Below are 13290 nucleotides of genomic sequence, written 5' to 3'. Positions count from 1 at the left end.
AAGTGTTTTTGTGCTGTTTTTCCTACAGTCAGATTGAAGTCCTGTTAAAGTGTGTCTCAGCGGATCAGTGCAGAGGTCTGTTTGGCTCTGGCGGTCGATGAGGGTCTTTGGCGAGGTGTGGTCTGGTTGGGTGGGGTCGTGGGGGTGTACATTACAGGGCCGGGCCAGGTCGGGGGAATCTTCCCTCTCTCCGCAGACCACTGTGTGGTGAATGACAGCCTCTGACATCGCAGCCCGCAGGCAGGCATTTTGCAAGAGCTGGTGAAAAAAAAAAAAAAAAAAAAAAAAAAAAAAAAAGAAGAAAGAAATAGGAGCAGAGAATGTCAGAGACGCAAACAGAGAAAGGAAAAGAGGGAGTTAGACTGAAGGAACTGAATCAGAGGCTCAAACACTCCCACCTCACTGCAGGATACTTCACTGTGGAGCAGAGTTTCAGGCAATAAAGAGAAGTGGAGATAACATCCACCCGCATAGGCTTGTGTTTGTGTTTTTGATCAGTGAGTGAACGCCACCATGGCGATGCAGCAGAGATTCAGAAACTATTCCTCTGACAGTGTGGGGAGTGACGGGGTCTTCACAGAGGACTCCTACTACCAGGGGATGCTGAGGGCCATGGATCACAGGAAAGGTAGAGTGGCTGTGGTTTGTGTCAGCGGCTCTGCTGTTTGTGTGTTTTCTTAAGCTGAATTCTTTGATTCGGAAAGTTCAGTTTGTTCAGGTTTTTTTCTCTCAAGTCTTTAGTATTTTGCTCTGACTTCTGTATTTTTATGGAAAAACACACAAAGGAAATTTGATGTCTGAATTTGCAGAGTTTTTTCTGTGGTGGTCGCCGTCTGCCTCCCTTTTATCAAAGGGGCCACACCCCTTTATGTGTCACGGCTTTTCCTCTTTTTATTGGTCAACTGAGCAGACACCCATTTTGAGAAGAAAAACTTATGAAAGAGAAGAAATCTGTTTCGCTCCTTGTGATCTGAATCTCTGCAGCACAGAGGACTCTGTCTCTTAAACCAACTCGCAGAGTGTCTGTGATTCAGAACACTCTACACACAGTGTTTTCTAATGCAGTACTCTGTTGCACTAACCAGACCAGAGCTAAAACAACATTTTATTTAGAAAAGATTTCTTTTTTTCCAGCTGATGGCAGGATTTACCTTTATCATGCAGCCAAACTGCAGCCGACACATAACACTCTCTGTCAGGACACCTGACATCTCTCGCCTGATCTTAAAACTTTCTTTGACTCAGAGGATGAAGAGAAAACGTCCACGGCTCCGTCTGTGGCTCCAGGCTACAAAAACTCAGCCGAGCAAACACATTATTTGCAGCGGGGCTCAGCGGAGTTTGCTTTTCTGTGTCGCGCTTTTCACCAGTTTGAGTTTAGGAATGTTAAGAGCAGCTTTCAGCCTCTTGTCCGACCTTGACATTGATTTCTGCAGCTGGAATAACAGTTAACGTGTCAACAGACAAAACAAAAGCCAGACACCAGTCCAGGCTGGATGTAAAGTCATGTCATAGTAGAATTTCTTGGCTTTTGAGGTTTTTTTTCCACTTCTCTTTTTCGACGCTGAAACAGTCACAAATGTGTTTGTGACTCATCGACATGATGCCACCCTGAAATTGGGCGTCGGCGCCGCGGGATGTCCTCTTCTTCTTTGGTTTCTCTGTTCCCCTTCCGTCCGATCACTTCTCCTACATGAGCGCTGATCTCACTTGGCATTCAGGACATGAAACAAGCTCCTCACAGGACTGAAAACACTGAGTCACATTGCGTCGAGTCCTAACCGACACCTGTGTGTCTGACAAGCAGCCTCATCAACCTGCTGAGGCTCACGGTGCAGAGGTGAAGGCGTGCGCTCTCTGCTGCACGCTTGATAAAATTGAGGGAAAACATTACACAACATACCTGTGTGGTACCTGCTGGTATGTGAGTCTTGTTTGGAATAATCAGACTCTGAAATCAAAACCAAAACAGCACAAGTCCTACAAGACAGGACGTGTTCCTGTGGAGGTGCTAATCTGAGGGATGTCAGAGGTAATTTACCTGTTTCCTCTGACAGGTACAACACCTTTTTCTTTCTGTTTTGAAGGACATTATTTAAACCACAGGTTCCCACCTGAGTCATCTACATTGTCTCTGGTTACATCACATGTTGATGTTCAGCACTCCGGCTTCTGGCTTTGACTCTGGGAAAACTACGTCTTTTCTTTTTTTTTAATTGAAGTGAATTTCCCCGTAGAGTCTCATCACATGTGGGACCAGGACTGTGGTTCTGGATGTTTAAACTCACTAAATACAAATTCTATTTACTGCCCTCATCAGCGGTCAAAGGTCAGGACCCTTCTGAGGGGTCACAGAATAAATCTGAGGGGTTGTGGGATAAACACAGACAGAGGAAAAGAAGAAATCTATTTGTGAAATGATGTTTACTTTAAGTTTTTCTTTTTTCTTGTGGACTTTAAGATGATTTTACAGCGTCTGGCCTCTTAGAAATATTCAAATAAATCAATATGAGAAGTAAAGGTTACCCTGTGGCACAACTGTTCACAACTGGTTCACAACAACTCTGCAGTCTGTCACATGGAAGGAAACAGACTTTCCTTCTATTGAAAGAGCCACGGATCAAAAATGTTGTTAATCATTGTTCTGCAGTAAAACAACTTCATGGCAGCCACTGATTTCCTGTTAATTCAACCTTGTGAACAAAATCAATTAGCAGAGACTCGAAACTTGCACTTACGAGACAGGTGATCGCTCTCTGTCAAAACCCGAATCAATTTTTTTGAAAGCCTTTTCTACGAGCATCACTGAATGCAACACCCAATGAAATCTTCAGATCAAACCAGAGGGTGGAGAGAGTCAGACAGCTATAAAATAGGAAAATGTTTAGCAGTAATTTAAAGTATAAACAATTTATTAATAATAATAATAATAATAATAATAATAATAATAATAATCTCTGTATAGAGCATTTTCCAGAGACTACATTACAAAGTGCTTGACAAAGACAGAAAAGAAATCAATAAAATCAATAGATTTCAAAGAGAAGAAAAACAGATAAAACCAACACAGTCACTAAGAGAAATAAAACAGTTCAAGGGAAAGTAAAACTCTGATCTAAGTGTGTTTTAAGAAGACTCTTAGCGGAGGTCACAGACTCAGCTGACTCCATGTCCTTTGGAGTTCAAAGGGTTAAAACACACACTGAATTAAACTGAGCATCTGTTTTATTTTTGTGTTTCCACAGACGAACGGGACCGAGTCCAGAAAAAGACCTTCACAAAATGGGTCAACAAGCACCTGATGAAGGTAAGAGCCCGCTTCACCTACACTCACTCATACAAACACTCGTGTACATTTGGCTAGTTAAGTTAATAAAATGTTGACCTCAGTTCATTTTGGGTCATATTTCTAAATAAGACTCCAGACGTCCTTAGACGACCCTGAAGGTTTCTTCTGTTTCACATTCTTTTATATCTCACCTGGTTGTAATATCTGAAATCACACAAAATGATACTGAAGTGTGTGATGTGAGTCACTGCTGGGAAACATTACCTGAAAACAGCAGCAGATAAACTGGAAACAGAAGACAACATCAGATCTAGATTCTCCTCATCTCTCTCTCACTTCACAAATCACTTCTCTGCACATTAACTTGCTGTTTGTGTGAACTGTACTGCATGTGTGTGTGTGTGTGTATGTGTGTGTGTGTGTGTGTGTGTGTGTGTGTGTGCATGTGTGTGTGTGTATGAGTGAGTCACAAACACCTGGCCTCGCTTTAACAGCGGTATCATGGGCCGGGCTCGGTAAGGTTTCACATCTGGGCTCCAGACCGTCAGGGCGGCTCCTCGGGGCTCTGCGGGGGAACAGGAAGCTGCAGGACTGAATGTGGGGCCACGAGTCCTGAATATGTCTGACCCATGAGCCTGACCCATGAAAACAGGGCAGCAGCTACAATAACAGTTATTTTCAGTATCAACTAATTCGCCCTGGAACAGAGAAATTTTATAGACAAGAATTTTGATAATTTATTCATTAAGCGATTTATTTTCAATTAAGCGATTTATTAAGAAAAAAAGCCCGAAACATTCATTGTTTTCAGCTTCTCAAACGTGAGAATAATATCCTGCTTTTTTGTTTTTTTAATCATAATAAATTGAAAAGTTTTGTGCTCATTATATATGACAATAAAACAGTAAATCCTCAGATTTAAGAAGCTGGAACTAGAGATTTTTTATAATATTTTTTCACATTTTTATTGTTAATATTTTATTGTTGAATTGTTCTATCCATCTGACTTTTTTCTTCTTACTATTTTTATTGTCATGCACCAAAAAACCAAAACCAATTCCTTTATATGTGAAAACCTACTTGGGAACAAACATGATTCTGATTCTGATCCTGAATGTTTGTGACTAGAAAATGACTGAAATCAATTATCAAAATATTGTCAATTAATTTTCTGTCAATTAATCAGCTGATAGTTGCAGTTCTAGCTGTTTATGAAATATTTCCAGGAGTCAAAAAGCAGAATCATGCTCATAAACAATTAAAATCTTCCTTGGTAATCATTTAATGAAGGATCTGGTGGCACAGACACAAAGAGTAGAGCTTGACACTTTATTTTGAAGGTATCATATAATGTAATTCTATGGCAACAGGAAAATAAGGCTCATTTTGTGTTTTGTGAATCATTAGGATACATTCTGTTTGAAGTAATCCTCTCCAGGCACAACAGACTAAATCACACCACATATTTTCAGAGAATGTTTTTAGAAAGCATTAAACAAACTGAAGCCGGACACTGATTTCTGATTTTACGTGGAGTGTGTCGGCTGCTGCTCAGAGTCACGTTCAGGATGATGAATCCTTGTTTTCACACCGATGAGAACTGATGTGTGTTAAACCGTGAGGAATGTCTGACATCCTCCACGTGCGTCCTGTGACGCGGCGCTTTGTCCGAGACGACTCGGCCTTTGTCGTCGGCCCCTGTTTCTTTGTCGGGAAAAATCCCTCGGATTCGGGTCCAGAGGACTCTGAGCAGGGGCGGCGGTCTGACCGGCCCCGAGGCGTTCTGGACTCATGGTCACAGCAGAGTCATGGGATTAAACTACCAGGCCAAGAATGCTTCATTCTTATGGGCAGCTGTGGAAAACACATTATTTTTGACATTTGTCCTCTGTTTTATTTAAACTTTATTAATCCCACTGCAAACAAGATCAAATCAAATGCTGGAAAAAAAAGAAAATGAGCAACTGTTTGTCTGATGTAAAATCAAACCAACGTCTGCATGTTTGCCCTCTTGTCTTCTGTCCCTGCAGTTTTATATTTTCTCACATCAAACTGTTTCTTCTTTCCATCCTTCATCCTTCATCCTTCATCCTGTCCTCCTCATCCTTTCCCGTCAGCACTGGAAGGGAGAGGTAGGTGCTGTCTGTGAGCAGAGTGCTGAGTGGACACATTCTTTTCTGCTGCATGTCTCTGTTTTTTTTTTTTTTTTTTTTACCTGAGCTCTTTTGCTGATGACCTCTGACCTTTTCTTTTCCCCCTCATTTTAACAGTTGGACTGTTTTCTAACTGCTAGTTTTTACATGTTCTGTAGCTTCTCATTCACAGCAGCTGGAAACCAAATATTACAGATGTAGTAACGTTTATGACACAGTGAGGAGCGTGTAGAAAGTTTAGAGGTAGTTTCAGGAGGGATTAGCCTCTTCTGTTAGTCTCGAGGGAAGATGACTTTTCTTTCAACTTAATTTGTAGTTTTGGTTCTTATTTGTTTCAGTTTTGATATAATATTTAACGGACACAGAAACATCAAGAAATAGGGCTGAACGATATCCAAAAAAAATTCAACTGCGATTGTTTTGGCAGATATTAGAACTGTGGTATTAGTGATGATTTTTCATTTTTTCATTTCATTTTCACTGAATTTAATTCAATTTTAATTATCATACTGTAAATTCTGTTGGTCTTGTACCAAATAAAAATAAATGTTCCGTTACATCTGGAGAATATGATTCATAGACAGGGCCGTCTCTGCAGCACCACAACGCTTCATTCAGGGTGTGTTGTGACACATTTGACCTGCTATTTGGATATTGCACTTGGCGTAAATGTTGATCCATTGTTCAGCTCCATCAGCAAGACAATGAAAGTGGCTGATTAGATGAATTTGCAAACAAATCACAGATTTTACCAAATGTATTCGGAAGAGAAGATTCAGGTTTATGTTAAAATGATTAACCAAACTCTCCGTTGACAACCATCAGATTTTGCACTACTGCTTCCTTCTTCCAGTAGTTGTGTTTATACAGTTTTTTTGTATTGAGGGATTGAAGCCGACGTGTTCGTGTGCTCACTGACATTTTCACCTCTGAACAAGCGCCTTAGATAATCCAGTTAACCCGATCATCTAACTGCTCCCTGCTGTTGTTAACCTGGTGTGTCACTGAAGCCAAACAGGAACAGGAACCACGGCCAAAACTCTGAAAAAAAAAGAATCCGCTTTGTTCACTTTCTTTCCCTTTTGCGTTCTTTTTCTTTTATTAAATCAAATGTGATTGTACCTCGTGTGAAATTCCTTCCTGTCATTGTTGAGATCAGCAGCTGTTTGTATTGTGTGTGACTCAACTCTCACACACTGACACCAGACTGAATGAAAAAGGTTCATTAAAATAAAAGTGAAAAAGTGATGAATTGTGTCCTCTGCTCTGCGTTCAGGCGCAGAGACACATCACCGACCTGTACGAGGACCTCAGAGATGGACACAACCTCATCTCCCTGCTGGAGGTGCTCTCTGGAGAGACGCTGGTGAGCCTTACTGACCTTTGACCTTCAGATGTTGGGATATATCTGCTTCTGCCATAATCCCCTGTCCTGTCCACCCCTCTCTTCTTGTCCCTGCTGTCCTGTCCTACTGGTTTCATTTGCTGTCTCTCTCCATTGTAACTCAAAGTGTCTTAAATGTTTATGAGTCAGATATAATCCTGGGGGGCTCCTCGTCTTCACTCCTGCATGAGTTGAATTAATGCAGAGATTCTCGGACATTTCAGAACATGCTGAGGTTCTGCGCTCTCCACTCTTTTTACTTTCTTTACCTTAGCACTGGTCTTTTGGGAACACACCTTCTGGTGATGTAGCCTTAAAACACTAATTTTCATTCTTTGCTTCCATCTCGTAACCTTTCTGCACTGACTTGTTTGACCCCTGGTTTTTCCTTTATCTAATTCCTGTTTGCTGACCTTTGCCCTGACCTTTCCCCCCTCTGCCTCTGCCTTCCTCTCGTGCGATGCTCTTGCCTTGGTAGCCGAGGGAACGTGACGTTGTGAGGAACGTGCGGTTGGTGAGTGGCGCCTGGACTGTGGCTGGCCGCCTCCTCGGGCGTGGCATGTGTCACCACCCCAGGTGGCTGCTGGGTTGTGCATGATGACAGTCACACTCCCTGTATATTGTCCCTTTTTGTGTCAAACATCGTCCTCCTCCATTTTATCAGTGAGCAGAAGAAAGGTTAAATCTGTCGGGCGTCATGTTTGATATTCGTGGGTGTAAGTGGTGGTCTTGTTTACAGATGCATGTAGATTTTACTGTTATTGCTCAATGTTTAGACACTTTCTGGTTGTGCTTTTTCATGTGTGAAGTATAGATGATACATTTATCAAATACATTTTACAGTAGAAATTTGTATAAGTGGGAAAGAGAAAAATATGTAACAAAAAATATCCCGTATCTGCTCTAAATATAACTCAAGTTCAATGTAGTTAAAGGACCATACTGAATCCCACAGCGTCAAATTATTAAAATATATAAATTCCAGTCTCCTCACGGGCCTTTTCAAATCGCATCATCATTCCGGGTTTAATTTACCAACAACATACAGTATGTATAGTGATTTATGAATAAAGTGACAGGACAGTTGAGTGAGCAAGCAATTTTCTTACAAATAGTCGTAGTGTGCAGCTGCATCATGATGCAGTTTCACATTATTTTAACAAAGAAATGAAGTGAAACAAAATCCCAACTTGTTGATTTTCTTACCATCACACTAAAACTGTGTTGAATCCAAAACGGCCGCACTGCGAGACACAGCCACCGACAGGACAAAAGCAAAGCTATACGTGAGATCTGAGTGAAGCTGTTCGTAAACACTGTGTCTAAACTGGTCATGTTGAATAGAAATGTAAAATAGAAATGAATAATGGAACTGCTCTGGGTCCATTTGTAATGGAAACATCAATATATTTAATAATGCACCAGGTTAGAGGAACACTTTACAGCTTTAGTTCTCTGAGTATCTCATTCATAACCAGGAAAAATTGGTATTCTAACTGAAATATTGCTGGCTGATTCCAGTCAAATCAGGAAATCAGGAAATCAGTGGTGATTGGGTTTTATTTTGAAAAATCCCTGGCAAAAATTCAGATTCTACATAAAACCACAGGTATGGTCCTTTAAACTCACATGGAGTCGTCTAGGGTCAAACAACAGTTGCAGGTGTTGGGTTTCCTTCACTGTTTTGAAAAGCAAAAAGTTTCATCACTGCAAACTGATATGTCGACTGACTCTGCAGCAAAGCTTGAGACTGCTGGCTGAAAGCTTAACATGTGGAGCACCAATGCATGTCACGGCCTTCACCCCCCGGGGGGGGCGGGGGGGGACGACTCTGTCCTGTAGACGCCCAAGAAGGAAGCTGCTCGATTTGACTGCGTTACAGATAATAAAAAAAATCTCAGACAGTTATGATGTAAAAGATGTTGGATGAGGTGCGAGGGGCAGAAGTTGCTGGTAGGTCTCAGAGGATCGTTTCTCATTCATCATCATGCTTTCACCTGCAGACATCCTGGCTGGATCTAATGCATCTCTGGGTCATGTAGGATCAGATCAAACGCTTCGATCACAACTCCGCACAATTTGAATCACACTTCAAATTTGCTGTCTTTTTTTTTTTTTTTTTTAAATTTGAGTTTCAAAGACCATGACTGTGAAGCTTTATATACAGTAAGCTAGACCTTTGTTTTAAACACTGACGGTGTTGCTGGACACTGAAACGCCTGTTCCTCAGTCATGGGGCCTTGATGTTTGTTGGTCAGTAGAAACTGATGCTCTCTCTCTCTCTCTCTCTCTCTCTCTCTCCCCTGATGTTCGGTGTCTCCTCGTCTCTTGCAGCCGAGGGAGAAAGGCCGGATGCGTTTCCACAAGCTGCAGAACGTACAGATCGCTCTGGACTTCCTCAAGCACAGACAGGTCGGGAAAGAAAAACAAGATTTCGAAAGCAGATTTATATTAAGGACGTATGAAGATGCTTCTCTGTTTTCAGCTTTGTTTTTGTTCTTTCTTTGTCACATTTGAGGAATAATGTTGTTTTTTAGTGCTGTATCCTAAATCATTTTATTGGTATCCACACTCTTTCAGGTCAAACTGGTCAACATCAGGAATGATGACATTGCAGATGGGAACCCCAAGCTGACCCTGGGTCTGATATGGACCATCATCCTTCACTTCCAGGTACTGCAGGACACTTTAAAGTCGGGGTGGGAGTTATGTCGAATACACTCATCGCCACATCGAGTATTTTCACACAATTGTTTTAAGACGCCGGGATGAAATTCCCTTTGGCGTTTGGCTGCTCCCGCTCTCTCACAGACACACTCCACCGCCCCTCCAGAAAACTCTCCTCAAACACATTTCCTGAGCCGCACGTGGTGTTTATGTTTCAAACTGGACGTTGACGTTACATAAGATGAGGTTCCTCCATCGTATGACTAACATGCATTTCAGTTTACTCTCATTACCTTGTGATTAGTTTGCTTCCGCAGCGCGGCGAGGAAAATCAAAGTGCTGCTCCCTGCTCGTGGTTCGATCATCAGCTTCACTTCATCCTGATGTTGATGCAGCAGTTACAGAAAGAGCGCAGCCAATCATTTCCAAATGGGGCTTTATTGGACATTTGGCAGCACTCAGCCTCTTATACACAACTACCACCGCTCCCTGAGCCCCTGAGTGCTCAAAGACTAAACACTGAAAAAAAGGATGTTCATTCATTTTTCAAGAAGGATTTTTCATGTCAGTCAGTTGCTGTTTTCTGTGGTTGTGAAGCTCTATAGGTCGGCCTTAAATCTAAATGCAGGGGTCTTCACTCTCAAACATAAACAGTATAAAATGGCTCGTACCACCTTTGGGAAAGCGTTAGTCAGAGGGCAGATGTGTCCCTGATGGGTGGGGGGCGATGGCGCTGCGTAGGACGGATGGGGCGGTCGGGGGGGGCATGTTTAGCAGATGGCTTGGTAGATTTTGGAAGAAAGAGTGGGAGGACGTGAGGATTCTTTGATGGTTATGTGAGGATGTGGATGTGGGATCCTGTTCCCTCATCCCTCAGTGTGACTCAGTGATTCCCATGAGGAAGATGGCAGGAGGTGACACGTGACGAGTCACGACTCCGAAACTTCAAACTCAGTAGAAAGTGTTCTCCCGTTTTTTAAAACTTCACTGTAGCCTAGAGAAGAATAGAGTAGAAAGCCTTTATTGTCATTTCATTTAAAATACAACCTAATTAGGAGCGCTGCTCCTGATTGGTGCTTGTAAGTTAAAAAAGAAACACATGCACACAATATATCACAACAATCAAAACAGCCTGGTATAAAAACAGATGCAAGAACAGTAAATAAAAGTCTGATCTCTAACTGAGCAAATGTTTTTTAAGGTGAACCTTTTGTCTTTCTTCCTCAAGTAATAAAACCAAAAACCTCCATGTAGATCCACTTAGTCATCGGGCAGCCAAACAAACCGTTAATCTCTTTATATGAACACATGCTGGTCATCACAAACAATGGTGAGTTTCCTCTGAGCTCCCCCCGGTGCACTTCAACATTTTACTAACGCACAGGTGACTGTTGGAATAATGGAGTGGGAGCCGGGATTCTCTCGGAGGGGCGGAGGTCCCGTTTCCACCCAGCGTCTGAGTCACTTTGTGCCCACGTCCACAGCCCAGCACCGGGGTTTCCCTTATGGAGGGAAAATAGCAGAAGGAAGAAATGCCTTCTTTTTTTTTCCCTCCTCCACCCTTTCCTGCAAAAAAAAAAAAGAGTGAAATTATTAGTTCTGCTATGACTCATCATCACACCCAAAAACACTGAGAATAGTCAACAGTTATAATAAAGCTGGTGCCAGTAAGAGGAATCTATCAGGACTGGAAGTGCAGCCTTCAGTGAATGCATCATCAGCACATAATAAAATTGTAGATTTACATGCTGTGGTAAAAATCACACACACAAATACTCAGAACAGAAGTTGCAGATGTTTATTTTCTTTTGTCTTTTCAGCATCAAGACAAGTCAAGTAGTTCAGATTAAAAAAAAAACATAAAAGGTTTCCTGTGATTGTGCCCAGTTTTATAGAGAGCCCCGCCCTCCTGGTGCATCCAGCAGACCAAAGCAAACACCAAAAGACTTCTCATCAGTACCGTTTATTCATCCAATTATAGATACGACACCAGACACCAACTACTGGGTGGTAGAGAGATGTTAGTTAACATCTGCAAACCAGTAAACTTCAGTAAACAGACAGGAATTCACCTTAAAAACATCTGCTTTGATTAAATCTGCAGTTTATTCTGTCGTCTGTCTTTCGTGCGTAAAAAAATATATCGCTAAAGGAGTTTTGGTGCCGTGGTCTTGTGATTCATCGCTTCGTCTCGCAGCTCCTAAAAAAAAAAAAAGAGGAATTTGCCTGTGGAGGTTTTTTTATTTCATAGTCCAACATTCATTTACAGCAGCCGGAGTATTTGTGTTTGGAAAATACAGTATAGCTCTGTGACTCACAGACTATTTCATTCTCATGATTTCTGTTTTGGTCACAGATAATCACAAAGCGTTTGTGTTTCTCTCCAAAAACACTGAGCTTCATGGATTTCATGTGCCCTTCAAGTAAAAGTGGTGGTTTCTGTTTGAGGTTTCGAATGTGACTCATCTCACGTCTGGAAGAAATCAGCGGGCAAAAACTGGAAAAAGTTGTTGTTTTTTTTTCTGCCCTTCAACCTACGCTTGAGTCATATTCAGTATATCAAAAGAAACACCATGTGCTGCTGGGAAAAAAGTAACTTTTCATACATTTACCGCTGTTTGTGGCGACTTTATATGAGACTTGTTTGTTTGTTGGTTGATTAATTTCACCGCCTGTCATAATATCACCTCACCTTCTCTCATCGCTGACTAGCTGCACCGTCTTCTCCTCCAGATCTCAGACATCCAGGTGAACGGTCAGTCGGACGACATGACGGCCAAAGAGAAGCTGCTGCTGTGGTCTCAGAGGATGGTGGAGGGATACCAGGGCCTGCGCTGCGACAACTTCACCACCAGCTGGAGGGATGGAAAGCTCTTCAACGCCATCATACACAAACACAGGTGAGACACAGATCATCAGCGGATCAAGGTTAAACTTTGGCCTGCCGGGTTTTGCATAAAGGATAAGACTGCAAAACATGGGAAGAAAAGAAGAGACTAGAACTTCAAAATGGATCTGATAATGCGATAAACTGAAGAGATGAATCAGAAAAAGGAGATGACGATGTGGAAAACGTCATTTAACTCACCTTTATAACAGCAGTGACACAAACGAAAGGTCAATGATAATGATAATAATATTTATTGTCCGCAAATGTGGAAATTTGCCTTTGGCTTCACAGACTGTTAAACCACATCACTGTGACTCACAAACAAGAAATACAATAATGAAATTAGCACATGCACAGTACTTCACAGTTGTTGCATTTGGTATAAAGGGCTTTCTGTAAAAGCTGTGGGTTGCTGTTGCAGCTCAACAGCGTCTTCCCGAGGACAGTTCAGTGAATTCTTTATAAAGAGGATGAACAGGATCAGACACAGCTTGTCGAGCTGTGTGTTTCCCCTGCAGTCTGTATATACACTCCACCTGTTTCTGCTCTTTCCCAGTCGTTTGGTCATGTTATGTTTTGTTACGTTACGCAGAGCCACACTCACAAACCTTTCTCTGGTCGGCGCAGCTTGCCTGGACCTGCGATGCTCTAGCATCGTGGGAAATGAACTTTACAGCCAGTTAAAAAGGTCTCCACTGTGACCTTCTGCATATTTCATGTTGCTGTGTCTTTATTATTTATTGCAGGAGGTTCAAGAAGGTGGAATGCAAAAATTCGTATTTGACTTTTAGAGCAGTTCACTTCACCTGTCGGGACAAACTGTAAATCAAACAGAGACAGATGTCAGGCTTGAATTCCTCAGAAAACACTTTCTGATAATATTTTATTTGAACCCTCCTTTAATTAA

At 41.9% G+C, this 13290-nt stretch overlaps 1 protein-coding gene across 1 annotated transcript in view; it reads left to right on the top strand.

Moving 5' to 3' along the window:
- The first annotated feature begins 360 nt into the window (after positions 1-360).
- LOC111220818 (plectin-like) overlaps positions 361-13290 on the top strand; it is a 40326-nt gene continuing 27396 nt past the window's right edge. The window contains exons 1-6 of the mRNA XM_022744049.1: positions 361-628; positions 3246-3307; positions 6719-6808; positions 9161-9238; positions 9407-9499; positions 12227-12393. Coding sequence (XP_022599770.1) covers positions 514-628; positions 3246-3307; positions 6719-6808; positions 9161-9238; positions 9407-9499; positions 12227-12393 — 605 coding nt within the window. The 5' untranslated portion in view covers positions 361-513. The remainder of the gene's footprint in view (positions 629-3245; positions 3308-6718; positions 6809-9160; positions 9239-9406; positions 9500-12226; positions 12394-13290) is intronic.

The sequence above is a fragment of the Seriola dumerili genome, unplaced genomic scaffold (assembly GCF_002260705.1).
Source record: "Seriola dumerili isolate Sdu_G_001 unplaced genomic scaffold, Sdu_1.0 BDQW01000078.1, whole genome shotgun sequence".
Lineage (NCBI taxonomy): Eukaryota > Metazoa > Chordata > Actinopteri > Carangiformes > Carangidae > Seriola > Seriola dumerili.
The sequence above is the reverse complement of the archived record's forward strand: the minus strand, read 5'-3'. Positions and strand labels throughout refer to the sequence as shown.